Here is a 19,733-nt window from a genome sequence, read left to right as displayed (position 1 = left end):
CAAGCCCAGGGATATAATAATTTCTGTCTATTATTTATAGGTTTGACTTTATTCATAATTACATTATTGTACATTATAAAAATTGAACTTTGAAGTGTATATTTTATTGATATTACTTCATTGATAAATAATCATATTGTTATTTTGCGAATTAATTAATAAATTTAATTGAAAATTATGTCGAAACCTGTTATAATCGCCGCGACAACCCGGCATACAGCAACTGTAAGTTTGTTGTTAAATTTATAAATAAATTAATAAATAATTTTGTTATAACAATATCAATGCGACAATATTTATTGATAATTTATTATTATTATTATTATTATTTTTCTAACAGCTGATCTTCTTGCATGGTCTTGGTGACACTGGGTGAGTTCATCTAGACAATTGATTTTATTTATTTTTTTATTGTTTAATAATAATCAAACGGCTTTGTTGTTAATAATTATTTAATATTTTTTTGATGCAGTCAAGGATGGGCAACATCACTTGGTGCTATTCGGTCACCTCATGTCAAGGTCATCTGTCCAACAGCGTAAGTTTATTGAATATAAAATATATGTCAAATAAATTATAACAATGTTTTTTTTATGTAATTTTAGTAATACATTGCCAGTTACTTTGAACATGGGTTTTCGTATGCCAGCATGGTAAGAAATTTATTAAAATATAAATTATTGATATTGTTATTAAATTATAAATTAAATTATAGGTTTGATTTAAAAACTCTTGATGCAACTGGTCCAGAAGATGAAGAGGGAATTAAACAAGCTGCAAAATTAATTCACAGTTATATTGCTGATGAAGTTAAAGCTGGTATACCATCAAATAGAATTGTCATTGGTGGTTTTAGTCAGGGTGGTGCACTTGCACTTTACAGTGCAATAACATATCCAGAAACACTTGCTGGTGTTATTGCATTATCAGCTTGGCTTCCACTTCATCAAAAATTTCCAGGAGTTAGTTTTTTTTTTCATTTTGTTATTTCAATAAATCTTGATGGAGCTTTTTAATGTTTTGATTTTTTTTTTTAGAATGTTGTTGGTAATAAAAATACACCAATTCTTCAGTGTCATGGAGATTGTGATCCTCTTGTGCCCTACAAATGGGGACAGATGACTTCCTCATTGTTGAAACAACATATGACTAATACTGAATTTAAAACCTACAGTGGCATGATGCACACTTCATCTGACGAGGTAATAATAATTTTATGCTTCTTTTTTCTTTATAATAAATTATAAATAATATATTTTATCTTTTTTTTTCATTCAAAGGAAATGCGTGATATGAAGACATTTATTGAAAAAGTTGTAAAAGTATAATATTTTTTTAAAAAACATTAATCTCAATTTAAAGAAATTCCTAAACAATAAATAATTTAGAATTATGTTTAAAATCTAGCGTTAAATGAGATTAAAGTGAATTACAAAAAAAAAAAAAATAATATTAAAAAATATAAACAATTAATTAACAATTAAAAAATGTTTAAAAAAAATTATCTTGAATTAATGAATTTAGAAGAGTCAATAATGTACAATCCAATATGTAAAAATAAAAAATAAATTAAATTAACAAAAAAAAAAACAACAAGAATTTTATTATTTTATAATTAAATAATAAATTAATTTATTATATTTTATTTTTTAATGTTTTTTATTTAAAATTTTATCAATGATGAAATTATAGATTTTTAAAATTTATTCAACTTTAAATTGATGTTCAATTTATATTTCATAATTCATTGGAAATTTCTTCATACGGTTTGTTGTTTTGTTGTTAAATATTCATATTTTCATTATTATAATTTATAATTTTTGATAAATTATTCATTCGTTGACATCAATGACACAGTTACAATGATTATGATAAAATTAATTATATTTTTGAATAGTCAATTGTAACCCTAATATTGGTTTGAATAATAATGAATTATTTTTCAATATAATTATTACTTTTCTATATATTTTAAACTATTATTTTTTTATTATTTCATTTAAAAAAAATCACGTTGTAATTTTATTTTCGAAACATAACATAAACACTAGTAACTCGAATATTAAACAATTTTTTTTTTCAATTATATTTAATAAAAATAATCAACACAATTTATTATAAATACATAAACAAAAAGAAAAATAATTTTATTTTTTTAATATAAACGTACTTTAAATTACTTATATTCTAATTTAAAAATGTTAATTATTTTAAATGATTATCTGTAAATTTAAATATGGAAAGAAAAAAAAATAATAATTGAAAATTTTATTGTCAATAGTAAAATTATAACTAAATGCATATAAATTATAAATTTAATTTTTTTTCAAAATGATTAATAAATTACACCCAGTTTTAAAATTTTATTTTACTTTTCAATTGATATTATGTTTTTAAAACTCTATCAATAAAACTTTTAAGTTCTTGAATTTCCTAAAAGTAAAAAATTTAAATTAACACAATATTTTATATTTTTACTAATTAATAAATTAAATTTATCAAAAAATTATTTACCTGGTCACATACTTCATGAATTAATTGAGGATATGTTATAAAATTAACATCTTGCACCATACTTTTCAGTACGTCTCTTGTCATTGTTCCCCATTCAAAAGATATCAGTGAATCCTTCTTACCATGGCACATCAACAATGGTGTGTCTTTACTCGCTACAAAATTCTAAATAATATTTAAATATACTATCAAATAATAAGCCAATATATAATATTAAAAATAGAAATTAATAAAAAAATTAAATCATACTTCTGGATAATAGTTATGCAAAGGTAACCACGCAGAAAATAAAGCAACACCACCAATTTTTTTAGGAAATGTTATAAATGAATATAGTGCAAGTGCACCACCTTGACTAAAACCACCAAGGATAATTCTATCTGATGGTGTTCCTAATTTTATTTCATCTTCAATCATATTGTGAACATTTTTTGATGCTAATTCAATTCCTATTTCATTTTCTGGTTCATGCATTCCAATTTTTTCCACATCAAACCTTATGTTCATCATTAAATTAAATGATAAATATTTTTTAAAAAATTTTCATATAATTTATTTGTTTAATTAATTTTTATCTTACCAAGAATTCATTCGATAACCATTTTGAAATGTCATTGGTATTTTTTCTCTATTAAATATAATTTAATTAATTGTAATATTAATTTTTTTTTTCATGATTAATAATTGTATTTGAAAACTTACGCAGTTGGACAAATAATTTTCATAAATGGTGGCTGAATATTTTTGAGTTTCGATGCCCATATGTTACTGAAAAAATAATTTTTATATAAAAAAAAATAATAATATTATTTTAGAAATTAGAATACTGTTTTAAAATTTAAAATTTCAATAAAAGTTAATTAAAAAATTATTCTGTTAATGATATTTAATGAAAGAAAAATTATTAATTAATTAGTAAAAATTTCCTTACCCAGTTTCAGTCAAACCATGTAAAAAAATAAGCTTAAAAAAAAATAAAAACAAACCAATTATTATAGATGAATAACACAAAATTTGTATAAAAAATTTTTTTTTTTTTTTTCATTGTTATTTATTAATGATTAATAATAATTTATACCGTTGCAGTGTGTTCAGCAGTTGGTTTAATAACAACTAAATTTGACATTTTTATTAATTATTAAATTGATAAATAAATTTTATTTCAATTTACAAACGCAACAATCAGTGAACGCTTATAATTTTTTTTCATATGACAGTATTAATTGCAACGACATGCATTTATAGACAAAGAAAAAATGTTTAATAGATGAGAAGATGAAACGGGAAATTATTAAAATGCTATGTGAATATAAGCTTGATAAATAGTCAAATGAAAATATTATTTGAATACAAGGTATGTTAATAACAATCTATTGAATATTCATTCAAAAAAATTTTTTATGTTGTTCTTAAACTATTTATTCTAAATTATTTGTAGTTCATAATTAAAACAATATGTAATTTTTTTATATATTTTTGAGTTGATTGTAAATAATTTTTTAGTCCAGTTATTTTAAAATTAATTAATTATTCAAAGGGTGCAATAAATTCATGGCCTAATTATTAGAAAGAAAATTAATTTAGTCAAATTTATTATTTATTTATAAAATAATCATTAATTAATATTTAATATTTTTTTTTTCTATTAGTATTCTTAATACTAGCTTTATTTTCATGCAGAGATTTCATAAAAAATTTTGTATTTTTTTTATAGATCATTGTGATCGAAATAAAAATTTATTTAACAAATTGTTTTTGTTTTTTTATTTTTTTTTCTTTTTATAAATATATAAACGATAATTTCATGATAAAATTTTTAATTCTAGTGACAATAATGCATCACGTGTTATTTATTAAAACATCACGTGAATTTTTTAAACGGAATATTTTTTTTTTTTTTTGTAATTTTCGTTATCAATAATGTTAAATCACATGGCTAGATAAAAATATGATGATCGATCAATAAATAAATCTCCAGATTATCTGTAAATAATTTTTTTATATTATTGATATAAATTATAAAATAATCACAGTGATATTACACCCAGTCGAACAATCATTCATGTAGAAATAAAAAATCGAAGAAAAAATATTGGCGATATAAAAAAAGAAGTTTAGTAATTATAATAAATTAAAAATCCGACTATTGCGTGATTTATGAAATGTTAATTTGACTAACCATTCATTAAATTAAAATAAAAAACAAAAAAAAAAATAACTAATTCAAACGTTGGTTGATTTATTTATTTAATAAAAAAATATATTAATTTTATTCAAATTTATTTGAAAAATGTTCAATTTTTATTATCGTTATATTATTTTTATTTTAATAATAATTGACCTCAATGTTATTATATTTTTATGACAATTAAATTAGCAGACATTACTATGATTATTTATTTTGAAAAAAATATATTTTTATATTTTTTTAAATTGTTTATCGCAATGATGCATAACGACTTTTTTATCTATCAAAAATTTTAAAAACAAAATATGAATAATATGGGTTTTTTATTAGTTAAAAATAAATATTATTATTATTTATTATTCATCTATTTTATTTCTAATAGCATCATATACATATAAGATTAAAAAACAACGATATTGTGTCTTATCAAAATATATTTTTATCATACGATAAAAATAATGAAAAAAATATTTTTTTAAATAAAAAAAAATTAACTTATTTGTTTGTTAAATTTTTTGTTTATAAAATAATAAAAATATTTATATATTTTATAAATTATTAAAAACAAAATATGTTATTGTTATGTTTAATATTTTTTTTATACTTTCTATAGAAAAAAATACATAAAAAATCGAAAATTTTAATTCGAAAAAAACTTTCAAATTTCTAGGAAATAAATTTTCTAGTTTTCTGTCTCAAGGACACGAAATATTTCCCCCCCACCGCCCCTTCTAAGCATTTTCCTATCGCCTGATGTTGAAGAAAAAAAAAAAAAAAAAAATTGGTGTTAGGAATGTTTGAAGTTTATAATGACCAACAAATGCCAACAAATCAGTCGTTGAAACTCACTTGAAAGCAACCAGCGGACGTGTATAATTTTGTCCTCTTAAATATTACTTAAATAACGTACGAATGAATTAAAATAAATAATTTAAATAATTTTTAATTAACAATATATAATAACAAGTGTATATTAAATAAATTTATTTGTTTACAGATATTAATTTGAAGTGAAAATTAATTTAACAAACAAAATGTCAAACTCAATTGTTATCGAAGCAACAGCTGAGCACACTGCAACGGTAAATTTCATATCTAATTAATTATTAATAATTAATAGCAATAAATAAACAAAATATAAATTTTATAAATCTAGATTATTAATTTTATACTTTTATTTAATTTCAAGTTGATATTTCTTCATGGTCTTGCTGAAACTGGGTAAGTGTTTGTTGATATTTTTCATAAACAAATTTTTTTATAAATTAAAAAATATTTTTTAATAATTGTTTATATTTTAAATAGAAAAAATTGGATTGAAGCCTTGAAAAAAATTCAATTGCCAAATGTTAAAATTATTTGTCCAACTGGGTGAGTAAATTTTACAAAAATTTCTATCAAAAATTGAGTTTTTTTTTTAAATTTAAATATTTATTTTTTTAGACCAACAATTCCAATCACATGGAAACAAGGAACTCCAATGACAGCTTGGTAATAATTAAAAAAAAAATATATATTTTTAATGATTGTTTAAGAATAATTAATAATTAATTTTATAATTTAGGTTTGATGTATTGGGAATGAAAACTGGAGCACCTGAAGATGAAGATGGAATAAAATCATCATCAAAAATTGTTCATAAAGTTATTGAAGATGAAATTAAATCTGGAACACCATCAAACCGTATTATTGTTGGTGGATTTAGTCAAGGTGGTGCACTTGCAATATATTCTGCTATAACATTTTCTCAACAACTTGGTGGTGTTTTTTCATTGTCTTCCTGGTTAGCACTTCATCAGCAATTTCCAGAAGTATGATTCAATCAATTCAATTGATAAAAATATAAACATAGATCATTTATAATTGTTTATTTATTTTTTAGAATGTTGTTGGAAATAAAACAACACCATTTTTATTATGCCATGGAGACAAGGATCCAATAATTCCTCATCTCTGGGGACAAATGGCAATAACGTTGTTGAAAAAAACCATGACAAATGTCGAGTTTAAAACTTATGCTGGCTTGGATCATCGAGCTTCTGATGAAGTAAATAATAGCTTTGTTATTTTAGCAAATTAATTTAGTTATCAATTTATATTAATTATTGTTTTTATCATTTTAGGAATTCCTAGATGTCAAACGTTTTATTGAACAACTTCTATAAGAAAAAAAACTAGCTGTAATTTTATACTGAAATTCTTTCGAATGTTCTTTTTGGCTTGAAAATTAATTAAATAAATAAATTTTTAAAAATTAATTATTGTTATTTTTCTTCAATGAAATTAAAATATAAATCAAGTATTTAAATATTAAATTTCCAAGTAAAAATATTTTTACATTTTTCTTCAAGTTTTTTACATTTTCTTCTTAAATTTTTTAAATAACAATTTTTTTTTTTATAAATAAATTTAAAAAACAAATAAAAATATATCAACAATGTCAATAATCCAAATCAAATTTCTCCCGCTTTATAAAGAAAAAACATGGCGTTTTATTATTTATTTATTATTTTTTTTCTGTTAGCTTGGCAAGCTTGTTGATAATGAAAAAAAAAAAAAAAAAATGGTTCGCGCCCCATCTTCTCGAGCAGTTTGCTGATAGCCAGCCAACGTTGTCGGTTTGTTGAAATATAATCAACAATCACCAAGTCCTCGTGCACTTTGTTAAATAAATAATTATCAAATAAAATTAATTAAAAAATATATAAAAATGAGTGCTGAAGAAGAAGTATTAAAAATTCAAAAAAAATTGAATAAAATGTCGAGTGGTGATGGAACGGTGAGTGAGTGAGTAAATATAAGACGCTCAGGATTTTGATAAATTAATTTAATAAATTGTAATTAATAAAACTAAATTAAAATGACAATAATATTTAATTTATCATATTAAAATATTAATTAACAATCAATTGATAATTTACATCTATTAATTATATACAAATAAGTGAAATATTTTTTTTGTTTTTTAATGTTGAATTTGTGTGTATGTAAACAACGCTTATTATTATTTTTTTTCAGGGACAAGAACAAGCATTGGAGTTGCTCAAAACATTGCAAACACTTCCAGTAACACTTGAACTTTTAACTAAAACAAGAATTGGAATGACAGTTAATGCTCTACGTAAATCAAGCACTGATGATGATGTTATATCATTGTCAAAAGTATTAATTAAAAATTGGAAAAAATTTCTATCTGGTAAGACAAAGTGATAAATAATTTTTAAATATTATTATTAATTTTTAATATATTATTTAGGAACAAAAAAAGATGGTAGAGATAGTGGATCAACAAGCAGTACAAAAAAAGATGAACGTAATAATAAAAAAGATGATGATACAAAAAAAGAAAAAGATGACAGTGATAATAAAATTCAAGATGATAGAACATCAAGTAAAGATTCATATAAAAAACAAGCATCATTTCCAGCAACTGGTTCAACAACAACAACTGATGCTGTTAGACTTAAATGTCGTGAATTACTTGTATCAGCATTACGTGTTAGTGGTGAAACAATTGAAGGATGTGCAACACCAGAAGAACTTTCTGAAGAACTTGAAGATGCTATTTATGCAGAATTTAGAAATACAGATAGCAGATATAAAAATAGAGTAAGTTAATTAGCTTATTATTAAATATATATTTAATTAATAGCTTATTTTTTTTTTTTTCAAATTTATAAAAACATTTTTTTACAATCGAAAAATTAAATAGTAATTTTCGATTTTAAAAAATCGAAATTTAATTATTGTTGGTATTTTTAAAAGTAGTGTAAAAAAATGATTGAAATTAATTAAAATATTTATATTTGTACATGTAATTATTAAAAAATTACTAAATAATTTTTTTAATTAAATTTTTTATCATGATATTTAATTTATCTAATATTTTTCATAAAAAAAATGAAAAAAAGTTTCGAAATAATTTTTTTTAAAATAAGTTTAAACAAATTATTGTTTATATTTGTTAATTAACAATTAATTTATTTATATTTTAGATTCGAAGTCGTGTTGCTAATTTACGTGATGCTAAAAATCCAACATTACGTACAAATTTTTTAGTAGGTGCAATACCACCAACAAGATTGGCTGTAATGACTGCTGAAGAAATGGCAAGTGATGAAATAAAACAACTACGTGATAAATTTCAAAAAGAAGCTATTAATGATGCACAACTTGCAACAGTACAAGGTACAAAAACTGATTTACTTAAATGTGGTAAATGTAGACAACGTAATTGTACTTATAATCAAGTACAAACAAGATCAGCTGATGAACCAATGACAACATTTGTTTTGTGTAATCATTGTGGTAATAGATGGAAATTTTGTTAAATATATCTTCCATTTTCATTATATATATCCAACAATCATTTATCGTGTTTTTCCCATTTTTTTTTTTTCAAACAATTGACGTAATTAATAAAGAATTCTATTAGAAACTTGGATATTCTTTTTTTTTTTTATCATCTTGCCTAGAGAAAACCGTCATACAGTTGATCAATCATTCATTAATTGATTTAATGTTATGAAAATTCAAATTTAATTATTCAAAATTAATTTTTGATTATTTTATTTGTAAATTATTAAATTCTTGATTCAAGTTTTTGTTTTTCCTTTTTTTTTTATTCTTTTGTTTCGATTAAAGTTATAAAACTTGACATAAAATAATAATTATCATTAACAATGTAAATGACAGTTATAAACTTGTATTTTGGTTCTTTTTTTTTTTATTCTTTATTTTTTTTTTTCTACAAAATCGTATTCGTATTCGTAAAATTACATGAGTTCAAAAAAAAAAATAATAATGTATATTGTATTAATTGATTACAAGTTTTAGGATGAATAAAAAATAAATCAGTGTGTAAAATATTGTGTTAATATTTTATTTTAATTTACAATATTTAATTCTGCATTATTTACAAGTTAATGGATAAAAAAATTATGAAGATTGTTGAGTATCTGGTTCACTTCTACATATTATTGATATTCTTCTGTCTTTTTTAATTTTTTTTCCTTGATATATTGAGTCATTTGGACCTAGTACTTCGTGATTGTAAACTTGTCGAGCAACACCACTGTTAAAAAAATACATAATATTATTTTTAATTGATTAAATGATTCTTTCTTTTTGTTGTAAATTATTACCTCATTATGTATAATGATCTTTGAGGAAGAAAAAAATCCTCACGACATTTAATTTCATCACCAACTTTGGTCAATCTCATAACACAATCAGATAGTAAACTTATTCCAGCAATGACATCTCCACAAAACTAGATAAATTAATAAATTAATTAAATTTTATAATTTTTTTTTATTTAAAATTAATTGACAATTTTATTTTCATTTACCCTGACACTGTCTACATGTGGTTTTATGATTCCTTCAGCAGACAAATCCAAAACATGAACATATCTAAGTTGTGGCATACCTGGTGGAAATGCCATTTGTCTAACTCTATCAATTATTATTTTATTAACATCATTCCATTTTGATCTTTCAGTTTCTCTGTATCCATGAATAGCCTAGACAACAAAATCAACTTGAATTTATTTATTTTAAATATTATTTTTGAGTAAATTAATCATACATCATCCCAATGATCAAATTCATATCTTAATTTTTTCATATAAGGTTCAACTTCTTGAAACAATGATTCTTCTTCATCTTTATTTATAAAATCAGGATATATTTTCATTGTTTTTAACAGTTCTTCTTTCCAATTTTTATCATTGTCAATATTATTTTTGTTACTTGAAAGTGTTGAACATGTTCCAGTACATAACAAACGACAATTTTTATTTTTTAATATATTCAATTGTTTAAACAACAATCTCACTGCCATTATTTCACCAACAATCTAAAACATTAAATATTTAAAAACATCATTAATTAATTCATTAACAACAATTGTTTATTTTTGTTTTTATTATAAACAAAAAATTAAATTAAACAGCCAAAAGTTTATGTTGTTTTTTTCAATAAATTTATATAGGTAATTACCTGTGGACTAAAATAAAATTATAAAAATACTGTACTATATTTTAATTGTTGATTATTTATTTATATTAGTTAATAATAATAAACAAATTCATGACAATTGACAACAATGGCCGATAAAAATAAACAGAGTTGCCATCTGTTGACAGCAAATGTCGTCTAAAAAATTCTACATAAATTGCATAAATTTTCATTTTCAATTATTAAAAAATTAAATATAAACATTACAATTATTATTGCAATAACAATTAATAAATTGTTATAAAATATTTATCCTTTTATTGTAAATATGTTTTTTTTTTTGTTTTTTTAAATGTCACGTGGTACGTATACAGCGCTATTGATGTGTGCATTGATGGTTTTTTAAAGCTTGGGAATCTAACATACACCAACATAAAACAGGAAGGGGTGGTAGCCATTTTCAAGTTTCAACTCTCGTCCCTCTTTCCCATACCAGCAGCCCATTGTACGGCCTGGTTTTTATTCAGTTTTCGTGAATAAAGTGCTAGAAAGGCACAATTATGGTGAGTTTATTGTTAATAATTAATTAATAATATAAAAAATTATTATTAAACAATAAATTGATAATAATTTTATCAATTAATTTGCCTCAAATTGGATAAATAAGTTTTAATTGATGGAATTAATTCTCAACCACGTGTAACACTACATTTTCATTACTTCAATCTGACTAATTATCAAATTATTTATTAAATATTAAATAATTTATTAATTAATTAAATTTATTTTATTTATTATTTTCAATTAATATAACGTGAAACAAGTGGTTAAATTGTGATTATTTTATTGATAAAAAAAATTAATTATTTGAGGTTGTGTTTAATGGCCGCCATGTGCATATTAACCCAAAACTTTATGACGCATTTTTTTTCTTGTGTTGTTTTACTACAAAATTTTTTTAAAAAATTATTCTTGGTTTAATTAAAATTTAGTATTGATAATTTATATTTGTTTTGTTTTAGTCGCAATCGACAGCCAGACCTTTGGTCAGTGTTTTCACTGACAAAAATGAACGAAGCAAAGATACAATTTCCTTGCCAGCCATCTTCAAGGCACCAATTCGTCCAGATGTTGTAAATTTCATCCATCAACAAGTGTCAAAGAACAAGAGACAACCATACGCCGTCTCAAAAGAAGCTGGTAAGTTGTTTAACAAAAAAAAAGTTTCATTTTAAGTGTAACTCTGCTAGTCAAGGCTAAACTTGCCTTTAACCAAATTAAACATGCCAATTAACACTTGTATTTTTTTTGTCTTCAAAAGGTCATCAGACTTCAGCTGAATCATGGGGTACTGGTCGTGCTGTAGCTCGTATTCCCCGTGTACGTGGTGGTGGTACTCACCGTTCCGGTCAGGGTGCATACGGTAACATGTGTCGTGGTGGACGTATGTTTGCTCCAACAAAAACATACAGACGTTGGCATAGAAAAGTTAACGTTAACCAAAAACGTTATGCTATTGTATCAGCAGTTGCTGCATCAGGTGTACCAGCACTTGTTATGTCAAAAGGTAATTTAAATTAATTGTTAGCTCATCTCTTTATTTGATAATTTACATAATGATGATCTACTTTGGTCCGTGTTTATGAATTACATTGATTTCAAACCAAATAAAAATTTATCTGATTAAAAAAACAAGAAACTAAAATATATTTTAAATTGTTATGATTTGTTTTGTTTATTAATTAAATTTTGTTTTGTTAATTAGGACATTTGATCCAAGATACTCCTGAATTTCCATTAGTCGTTGAAGATAAAATTCAAGAATACACAAAGACAAAGGAAGCCACCATCTTCTTGCGTCGTATCAAGGCCTGGGATGATGTCTTAAAGGTAAATTAAATTGTCCTTAATGTTATCATACTAATTGGCACTGTGTAAATGTCCCCAACTTGTAAAAAATTTACTTGGATGGTCCAATCAAGTGCCAGAGCAAAATAGAATCTTGGCGTTTAAAATGAGTGTATTTATATCTCAATTTAGACATAGTTTCTGCACATAATTATCATATTTAAATTATAAATATTATCATGTTGCTTTTGCATATATTAATTCAAATATAATTTTATCAGGTTCGCAAATCAGAACGTCAACGTGCTGGTAAAGGTAAAATGCGTAATCGTCGTAAGATCCAACGTCGTGGTCCATTGATTGTCTACAGTCAAGATAAGGTAAACAAAAAACAATTAAATTAAATAATAAAAAATATTCAATTAAACATGATGATTATCTTTGGTCCGTGTTGCTGAATTACATTGATTTTATCAATAACCATTTCTGATTATAAATTACAATTTATAAATATAATTATTTAGCTTATTTTATTTTTGACTAATCAATTGTTATTTAATTAATTACAGGGTATCAAAAAAGCCTTCAGAAATATTCCAGGTGTTGATTTAATGAATGTCAACAAAATGAATATATTGAAACTTGCACCAGGTGGTCATGTTGGTCGTTTTATTATCTGGACAAAGAGTGCATTTGACAAACTTGATGCTCTTTATGGTACATGGCGTAAAGAATCAAAATTGAAGAAGGGATACAATCTTCCATACCCAAAAATGGCAAACACTGATCTTGCTAGACTTCTTAAGTCTGAAGAAATCCGCAAGGTTCTTCGTGCACCAAGGTACAATATATTTTTAATAACAATGTTTTATTTATTTATTTGCAAATTTGTATTTTTAATGATGAGTCTTTATTGGTCCGTGTTGCTGAGTCCTAGTGATTATAAAACTTAACCACTTCTGATAATTTAATCAACAATTTATTAATTTATTACTTTTTGTATATGAATGATTTATTAATTGTTGTGTTTATATTTTTAAATTGCAGAAAGAAGGTTGTTCGTGCTGTTAAAAAATTGAACCCATTGAACAACACAAGAGCTATGCTCAAGTTGAATCCATACGCAGCTGTTACCAAGAGAGCAGCAATTCTTACTGCACAAAAACGTCAACAATCACGTGAACTTGCACTTGCTAAAAAACGTGGTATTACATTACCAGCAAGTTCAGCAGCAGTGAAGTCATTAAAAACACGTGAAAGACGTGTCAAGTCATTGATTGCCTTGAAAGCATCAAGACCAAAGGTTGCTAAAAAAGTATCAACTAAAAAAACAACTGCACCAGCCAAAACAGCTGAACCAGTTAAAAAAACAGCTGCAGCAAAACCAGCAACAAAAACAACAACAAAAGTAGCTGCCAAGAAGTAAATTATATATTAGAAATTTGTGAACATTTTTAATATTATAATAATAAATACAATGAAAATTAATTTATTTGTGTTAATTTTTTATTTATTTATTACAAAATACACCACCATTTTTTATATATATATATATTTTTATTTATTTATTATCTAACATCCTTAAATTTTTAACAACAATACTTTTTTTATTTTTTTCCATTTCAGATCTTCATAAACAAACAATTCAGTTGTTTAAAAATTTTTTTTTTAATTTCTTTTTGTTACAAATAAATTCAATTAAATATGATGAATTTATTTTTAAATTAACAGTATATTTTATCAACTTTCTAAATGTATAAGTACCACGTGAATAACATTTTAAAAATACTTGAAAAAAAATTAAAACTAACATGAAATTCTGAGCATATTTAAACATTTATTTTTCAATAATTAAAGTCACAGACTATAACATTTTGACCCCAGGAAAAAGGACGGTTTGGATATTTTATTTTCATCAAGATTAACTATAAATTAAACGTAATTATTGGCACGTAATTTTACCACATTGTTAAACTTATTAAAATTACCCCTGTACCAATTATAGAAGTACTTAGAACTTTGTGCAATATTAAATATATATATTTTTTTTTCATAGCAAACAATCTACCATGTGCTGAATCAAATATAATTACAAAAAATTTATTAAACAATTAAATTGACATAATATATATATTTAATTTTGTACAATTAATAGACCCAAATTTCGTCTCAAAGATCATCATCACCAATCATATAAAATGCATTATTTTCCATAATATCACAGTCATTATTTTTTCCTTTATCAACTTTAAGTGGTACACCAACATTTTTGTTAATTTTTTTATCAATAAATTCACTTGTTTTATCATCTTCATTATTAATATCATCATCAAACACTGATGATGATTTTATAATTTTTTTCTTTTGACCATCTCTCATAATATACGTCCAAGTCTTGCTACTTTTTTGATGAACATCATCTGTTTTTTTCATTAGTAGCTCATCAATCATACCTTGTAATGATACAGACATTAAAATTGCTTGTTCTGATGATATCGAAACCCATTGCAATTGATTTTTAGCAACCAAATATTCAAATGATAATTCTAAACTGTATTTCATTGTATCATCATCATCATCTTTGTCAGTATTATTATGCAGTGTTGTTATTCTCCAACATCTCATTCTTGTTACTTTAAAAATAGTCTCATGTTCTTCAACATCATCTTCTTCATCATCCTCATCATCAATTGTTCGTATACTTAATTCATTCTTTCCAATAGCAATAAGTACCTTTGTTCCTGGTCTTGGATAATCACAATAACATGCTGAAAATTGTATATAACCATAGTATTTAAAATTCCTAACAACATTTAAATATTCCATTTTATTATTATCAATTTTTAAATCATCAAGATGTTCAGTATAATCATGTGGTACTTTGATCCAGCCTCTTTCAATTTCAGCTATTGTTTGGATATACAGCAGATCCAATGATACTGGATCATTCATCAACTTATCATCATTATTAACATCCCAATAATTTTTTCCAATAACTATTTTACTATTTTTAATGTTTATATTGTTCATTGTCAGTATTGGTGATTCGAAATTTTGTAATTTACGTATTATTGCTGTTTTTTTGTTGTTAATATTATCACTTACAATATACAATGCAAATAAATAATCATAATTATTATTTAAATTAATAGTACGTAGTGCTTTTTTTAGTACACATAATGTTGATTCAGATGTTGATGATTTTAATGTTATTATATTATTTTTAAACATGTAAATATTGATGTCTTGTATTGATGAAATTTTATTTGATGTTTCTTGTTGTGCATTTATTAAAAAACCATTTAACAATTCACAATTATTTATCAATGAATTTTGTCCAATTGTTTGAATGTATTTTTCAAGACATGTACGTCTTTCTTCTTGTTGATTATTTGTCAATGGAAATAATTTTTTTGATGGAAAATTTGGTAATTTAACATCAAATTCTTTTGTTAATTGCTCATGAAAATTGAGTAGCTGCTTGTATCTTACTGTACAGTGAAATAGACCATTTATGTGAATATTATATCCCTGTAATTTAGAAATATTATTAAATTTATATTATTTTGTTTTAATAATTAAGAGTATTTATAATCACCGTGTATGCAGCTCCAGTGTTGTCAATAAATTCCTGAGTGTCTGGTATTGAGAAATGCATTTTATATTTGTTTTTTTTTAAAGAAAATTATTACTAATCAATTAATCACTTGATGATGAAAATATTTATGATAATGTCAATGATGCAATTGTTATAAATATTGTTATTATTGTTGTTGTTGATTTAACCTCTTGTAATATTATTATATTTTTTTTGACACAATCTATTGTTGATATATAATGCTTATTAATTAATTTATAAATTATACAACAATGTGTTAATAATGTACATTAAATTGTTGTTATTATTTTGATAATTGTAGTAATTTTGTCAATTATTTATGTTAATTAATTATTTATTTAAAAGATTGTGCGCAACATACAGACATATCACACCCACTAGCTGCTCTTGGCACGTTACTGTCTCTTTTTTTATTTTTTATTTTTTTTTGCCACTTTCAATAAGAGTGGAGAGAAACTGATGATGTTGACTATCACTTTAATTTTTTGAAATATGATTATGTAAAAAATAAATAATAACTATATGATTTATTTTTATAAATTATATTTCGAAATTTTTGGTTTTTTTTTTCGATGGAAATTTTTTGTTGTCTTGCTATTTATGGACATGAAGCTACTAGATTTTTTTTTTTTTTAAATATACGTAATTTTATTGTTGTTTATAAACTTGAATATATATTGTTATTATTATTATTGTTTTTTGTTATTTTGTTTAGGTGGAAAAATTATTCACATGATAATAGATGCCTGATAAATAATCAAAGATAGCATTTATTATATTTTTTTTTTTAACAACAATATCGTTCTTTCCATGAACCACCTAAACAAAATAACAAAAAAAAAATAATAATAACAATATACATTTAAGTTTATAAACAACAATAAAATTTATTTTTTACATAATCATATTTTAAAAAATTAAAGTGATAAATAGTCAACTTCATCAGTTTTCTATCCACTCTTATTGAAAGTAGTAAAAAAAAAATAAAAAAAATAAAGATAAAAAAAGAGACAGTAACGTGCCAAACAGCGTATTTGTACTTTTGTGAAAATATTTTTCCAAATTTTTTCGCGATTGTAAGAAATATTTAAAATAAGATTAGGAGTCGATACTGGTACGGAGGTAAATTATTGATAATTAATACTTTTTAAAATACATGATCTAATTAAATTTATTTCTTACACGATTATTTTGAATTTCTCCGTGATTACACCGATTTTTTCCCATGTTCACCCATGCGGAGAAATGAGGAGAATTTTTTTCTCCGAAAAATACTAACGTGGAGAAATGTGAAAAGGAATATTCTTCACAAAAAAATTTAAAAAATATAGTTGAAATTTAGTAAGTAGTGTAGTCATCATATTTTGTTGGTGTAGTCATTGTAGTTATGTATAAGCTGGTGTAGTAAGTGTAGTACTTGTGTTTTTTGACTATATACATTTTGTAGTCGTGATTTTTGGCGATGAATAGCCCCTCGAGTCGCACTTCGCACTTCCAGGCGGCTTGCGTCGGTACTCGGTACCACTCGGTCCGCACTTCATAGCTGACTACGTTCACGTGCGTTCACGCATGTTAATGTATTGAGATAAAAAAAAAAGTAAACAAAACTCGGCAATAGTGAATAACAAATTTTAATATGATATATTTTGATATCAGAGATCAAAGAGAAAAACGTAAATTAGAGTTGGAAAACCTTTTTTGCAAAAAATATAAGGTTACAAGTGAAACATCAACACCAGCTACCCTTAAAGAAAATAATAATAATAAGGTTAGTCCAAAATATAACTGCAGTGAAAAGATGCATGTCGTTTAATTATTAAATTGTTGTAAAATCTAAATATTCATTATTTTTTTTAGATATACTATCAGCATCATGATCATTCATACGCAAAAAATATAATAGTTAACCTTGTTAATGATGATTGTCTAGCTGAAATATTCACATATGTGCCAGCATGTGAAAGACCCAAAATTGCAGGTAATACAATATATCAATTAATTGATTAAGAATATTATTTAAATACGGTAATTAATATGTTTGTATAATTTATTTTTTTTTAGTATGTCAAAAATGGAGAAGAGTCCTTGATTATTCCTGGAGTAATGTCAAAAAACTCGGACTAACTCATTGGGAACGAGCTGCAGAGTATCCAAATTTTTTGAAGAAATATCCAATACCCGATGGAAGATTAAGCTTTTTAAAATCATTGCTTTATAAATGTGGTCGTTATTTAACAGAATTAGACTTGTCAGCGTATGGTTATAGTGACATAGTGCCAGTTATTAATGAATATTGTCAAAACCTCGTGAAACTTCGATTAAGATTCATCTATGATGACGATGAAATAATATATGATACAGCATTTTCACGTCTATCTAAGCTCAAAGTATTAACAGTTATATTTCAATGTATGAGATACAAGTCTATGCTTGGTTATATAATCAATGCATTGTTACCCCTTGCTGATACATTGACTGATCTGACTCTGTTCAATTGGAAAGATGACGTACCCTGTAAATATACTCGACCCTGTGAATTTTCGTGGACCACCGTCTATGTAAGTTAAACTTTATATCTATTACAAAAAAAATAATTTTTTAAAATCACGTGACGAAAATTAAAATTTTCAATACTCCGGTGAGTTACGTGCAATTATTTGTGAGCGAAGCGTCCCACCTACTTAATATTCTTTTTATTTTTTACATATACTTATGAATAATTTTTTTCGCAGGTGCTTGAACGAATGAAGGCTCTGAAAAGAATTGAATTTGGTGGTATTCAAATGTACCCAGAGTTAGAAGAGTATCTGAGAAATAATCGCACACTAGAATGTTCTTACTATGATCGTTCCTTAAACGAAAATATCATTACGCCAAATCAGTTAATGAGTATAACTACATTGAATTTAAAGAAATACAGAATTTCAGATGATAGTTTGTATACTATTGCCAATACCGTGGAGCAATTAACAATGCTCTCGATAAAATGGCAATGGATAACTAACGATGGTGTAGTAGCCATTTCAAAGATGAATAATTTAAAGTATCTTATTTTTTCTGGCGTTAATGACAGCATTAATTCTTCATCCATCAAATTGCTCAAAAACTTAATTAGATTAATGTTACCAGGCAGCAATATAATTAATGATGATTTAGCCATTAAAGTTCTCGAAAATTCACCAAAGATGGAGATGCTTTTTGTTCCGGAAACAAGTGTAACTGTTGAATTTATCAAAAAAGCAGCAGAAATATCAAGAATACGAAAACAACACTTGCTTTCAGCTGTTTCTTTCGAAATTGATAAAAAACAATATGAATCGCCATATTTTGAAATTATTTGTTCAACAAAAAAAAAATTAGATAATTGACAAATTTTGGTGACAACTGACTATTAATATCACCACGAAAAAAAAAAAAATCTTTCAACTATTTTCAATTAAAATGTAATAGAGTTTTCAAATGTAATAGAGTCAAATATAAAATTGCAGTGTAAATTACGTTTTTTTGTTACCAAAATTTATTCATTTATTTTTATCTTTATATCACATATATTTTAAGATCACATACGCACTTAATATCCCTACCCGACTTCCGTACTAACTAT

At 24.1% G+C, this 19,733-nt stretch overlaps 7 protein-coding genes and 1 non-coding gene across 8 annotated transcripts; 5 read left to right on the top strand and 3 right to left on the bottom strand.

Annotated features, from left to right (window-relative positions):
• Window positions 1-16: 16 nt before the first annotated feature.
• LOC122855840 (acyl-protein thioesterase 1) lies at window positions 17-1,336 on the top strand. Its single transcript, XM_044157494.1, has 7 exons — window positions 17-225; window positions 341-372; window positions 473-538; window positions 606-653; window positions 716-962; window positions 1,038-1,202; window positions 1,281-1,336. The coding sequence occupies exons 1-7, from the start codon at window positions 178-180 to the stop codon at window positions 1,326-1,328; spliced, it is 654 nt and encodes a 217-aa protein (XP_044013429.1). The 5' UTR covers window positions 17-177; the 3' UTR covers window positions 1,329-1,336.
• Window positions 1,337-1,640: 304 nt separating this feature from the next.
• LOC122855841 (acyl-protein thioesterase 2-like) lies at window positions 1,641-3,733 on the bottom strand. The gene is made up of 7 exons (XM_044157495.1): window positions 3,593-3,733; window positions 3,446-3,477; window positions 3,217-3,282; window positions 3,095-3,142; window positions 2,764-3,010; window positions 2,515-2,679; window positions 1,641-2,433 (listed from the first exon to the last, which is right to left on the bottom strand). Exons 1-7 carry the CDS (start codon window positions 3,638-3,640, stop codon window positions 2,386-2,388), a joined length of 654 nt encoding a protein of 217 aa, XP_044013430.1. The 5' UTR covers window positions 3,641-3,733; the 3' UTR covers window positions 1,641-2,385.
• A 1,760-nt stretch (window positions 3,734-5,493) lies between these two features.
• LOC122855842 (acyl-protein thioesterase 1-like) lies at window positions 5,494-6,960 on the top strand. Its single transcript, XM_044157497.1, has 8 exons — window positions 5,494-5,608; window positions 5,700-5,784; window positions 5,892-5,923; window positions 6,008-6,073; window positions 6,146-6,193; window positions 6,267-6,513; window positions 6,585-6,749; window positions 6,826-6,960. Exons 2-8 carry the CDS (start codon window positions 5,737-5,739, stop codon window positions 6,865-6,867), a joined length of 648 nt encoding a protein of 215 aa, XP_044013432.1. The 5' UTR covers window positions 5,494-5,608; window positions 5,700-5,736; the 3' UTR covers window positions 6,868-6,960.
• Window positions 6,961-7,262: 302 nt separating this feature from the next.
• LOC122855837 (transcription elongation factor S-II) lies at window positions 7,263-9,568 on the top strand. The gene is made up of 4 exons (XM_044157492.1): window positions 7,263-7,481; window positions 7,721-7,898; window positions 7,959-8,311; window positions 8,698-9,568. The coding sequence occupies exons 1-4, from the start codon at window positions 7,413-7,415 to the stop codon at window positions 9,031-9,033; spliced, it is 936 nt and encodes a 311-aa protein (XP_044013427.1). The 5' UTR covers window positions 7,263-7,412; the 3' UTR covers window positions 9,034-9,568.
• LOC122855839 (alpha-ketoglutarate-dependent dioxygenase alkB homolog 7, mitochondrial) lies at window positions 9,564-10,844 on the bottom strand. The gene is made up of 5 exons (XM_044157493.1): window positions 10,705-10,844; window positions 10,292-10,561; window positions 10,053-10,226; window positions 9,847-9,974; window positions 9,564-9,776 (listed from the first exon to the last, which is right to left on the bottom strand). The coding sequence occupies exons 2-5, from the start codon at window positions 10,544-10,546 to the stop codon at window positions 9,641-9,643; spliced, it is 693 nt and encodes a 230-aa protein (XP_044013428.1). The 5' UTR covers window positions 10,547-10,561; window positions 10,705-10,844; the 3' UTR covers window positions 9,564-9,640.
• A 242-nt stretch (window positions 10,845-11,086) lies between these two features.
• On the top strand, window positions 11,087-13,998 carry LOC122855832 (60S ribosomal protein L4). The gene is made up of 7 exons (XM_044157484.1): window positions 11,087-11,225; window positions 11,685-11,862; window positions 11,984-12,229; window positions 12,428-12,552; window positions 12,792-12,890; window positions 13,080-13,351; window positions 13,558-13,998. Exons 1-7 carry the CDS (start codon window positions 11,223-11,225, stop codon window positions 13,934-13,936), a joined length of 1,302 nt encoding a protein of 433 aa, XP_044013419.1. The 5' UTR covers window positions 11,087-11,222; the 3' UTR covers window positions 13,937-13,998.
• LOC122856059 lies at window positions 12,936-13,005 on the top strand. Its single transcript, XR_006374129.1, has one exon. It is a non-coding gene; the product is annotated as a small nucleolar RNA U18 (small nucleolar RNA).
• LOC122855826 (sorting nexin-17) lies at window positions 13,951-16,536 on the bottom strand. Its single transcript, XM_044157479.1, has 2 exons — window positions 16,109-16,536; window positions 13,951-16,041 (listed from the first exon to the last, which is right to left on the bottom strand). Exons 1-2 carry the CDS (start codon window positions 16,166-16,168, stop codon window positions 14,680-14,682), a joined length of 1,422 nt encoding a protein of 473 aa, XP_044013414.1. The 5' UTR covers window positions 16,169-16,536; the 3' UTR covers window positions 13,951-14,679.
• Between the last annotated feature and the right edge of the window lie 3,197 nt (window positions 16,537-19,733).

The sequence above is a fragment of the Aphidius gifuensis genome, linkage group LG4 (assembly GCF_014905175.1).
Source record: "Aphidius gifuensis isolate YNYX2018 linkage group LG4, ASM1490517v1, whole genome shotgun sequence".
NCBI classification, from domain to species: domain Eukaryota; kingdom Metazoa; phylum Arthropoda; class Insecta; order Hymenoptera; family Braconidae; genus Aphidius; species Aphidius gifuensis.
The sequence above is the reverse complement of the archived record's forward strand: the minus strand, read 5'-3'. Positions and strand labels throughout refer to the sequence as shown.

Coding starts and splice junctions, on each gene's coding strand:
- LOC122855841 (XM_044157495.1), bottom strand. CDS start 3,640: ATGTCAAATTTAGTTGTTATTAAACCAACTGCTGAACACACTGCAACG. Junction 3,478..3,592: donor CTGCTGAACACACTGCAACG/GTATAAATTATT, acceptor TTTTTTTTTAAG/CTTATTTTTTTACATGGTTT. Junction 3,011..3,094: donor GGTTATCGAATGAATTCTTG/GTAAGATAAAAA, acceptor GATGAACATAAG/GTTTGATGTGGAAAAAATTG.
- LOC122855842 (XM_044157497.1), top strand. CDS start 5,737: ATGTCAAACTCAATTGTTATCGAAGCAACAGCTGAGCACACTGCAACG. Junction 5,785..5,891: donor CAGCTGAGCACACTGCAACG/GTAAATTTCATA, acceptor TTTAATTTCAAG/TTGATATTTCTTCATGGTCT. Junction 6,074..6,145: donor AAAATTATTTGTCCAACTGG/GTGAGTAAATTT, acceptor TTATTTTTTTAG/ACCAACAATTCCAATCACAT.
- LOC122855832 (XM_044157484.1), top strand. Junction 11,863..11,983: donor CGCCGTCTCAAAAGAAGCTG/GTAAGTTGTTTA, acceptor TGTCTTCAAAAG/GTCATCAGACTTCAGCTGAA. Junction 12,553..12,791: donor CCTGGGATGATGTCTTAAAG/GTAAATTAAATT, acceptor TAATTTTATCAG/GTTCGCAAATCAGAACGTCA.
- LOC122855840 (XM_044157494.1), top strand. CDS start 178: ATGTCGAAACCTGTTATAATCGCCGCGACAACCCGGCATACAGCAACT. Junction 654..715: donor GGTTTTCGTATGCCAGCATG/GTAAGAAATTTA, acceptor ATTAAATTATAG/GTTTGATTTAAAAACTCTTG. Junction 1,203..1,280: donor TGCACACTTCATCTGACGAG/GTAATAATAATT, acceptor TTTCATTCAAAG/GAAATGCGTGATATGAAGAC.
- LOC122855839 (XM_044157493.1), bottom strand. CDS start 10,546: ATGGCAGTGAGATTGTTGTTTAAACAATTGAATATATTAAAAAATAAA. Junction 10,227..10,291: donor AATTTGATCATTGGGATGAT/GTATGATTAATT, acceptor TTTGTTGTCTAG/GCTATTCATGGATACAGAGA. Junction 9,975..10,052: donor CACATGTAGACAGTGTCAGG/GTAAATGAAAAT, acceptor TAATTTATCTAG/TTTTGTGGAGATGTCATTGC.
- LOC122855826 (XM_044157479.1), bottom strand. CDS start 16,168: ATGCATTTCTCAATACCAGACACTCAGGAATTTATTGACAACACTGGA. Junction 16,042..16,108: donor ACACTGGAGCTGCATACACG/GTGATTATAAAT, acceptor TCTAAATTACAG/GGATATAATATTCACATAAA.
- LOC122855837 (XM_044157492.1), top strand. CDS start 7,413: ATGAGTGCTGAAGAAGAAGTATTAAAAATTCAAAAAAAATTGAATAAA. Junction 7,899..7,958: donor TTGGAAAAAATTTCTATCTG/GTAAGACAAAGT, acceptor TATATTATTTAG/GAACAAAAAAAGATGGTAGA. Junction 8,312..8,697: donor ATAGCAGATATAAAAATAGA/GTAAGTTAATTA, acceptor TTTATATTTTAG/ATTCGAAGTCGTGTTGCTAA.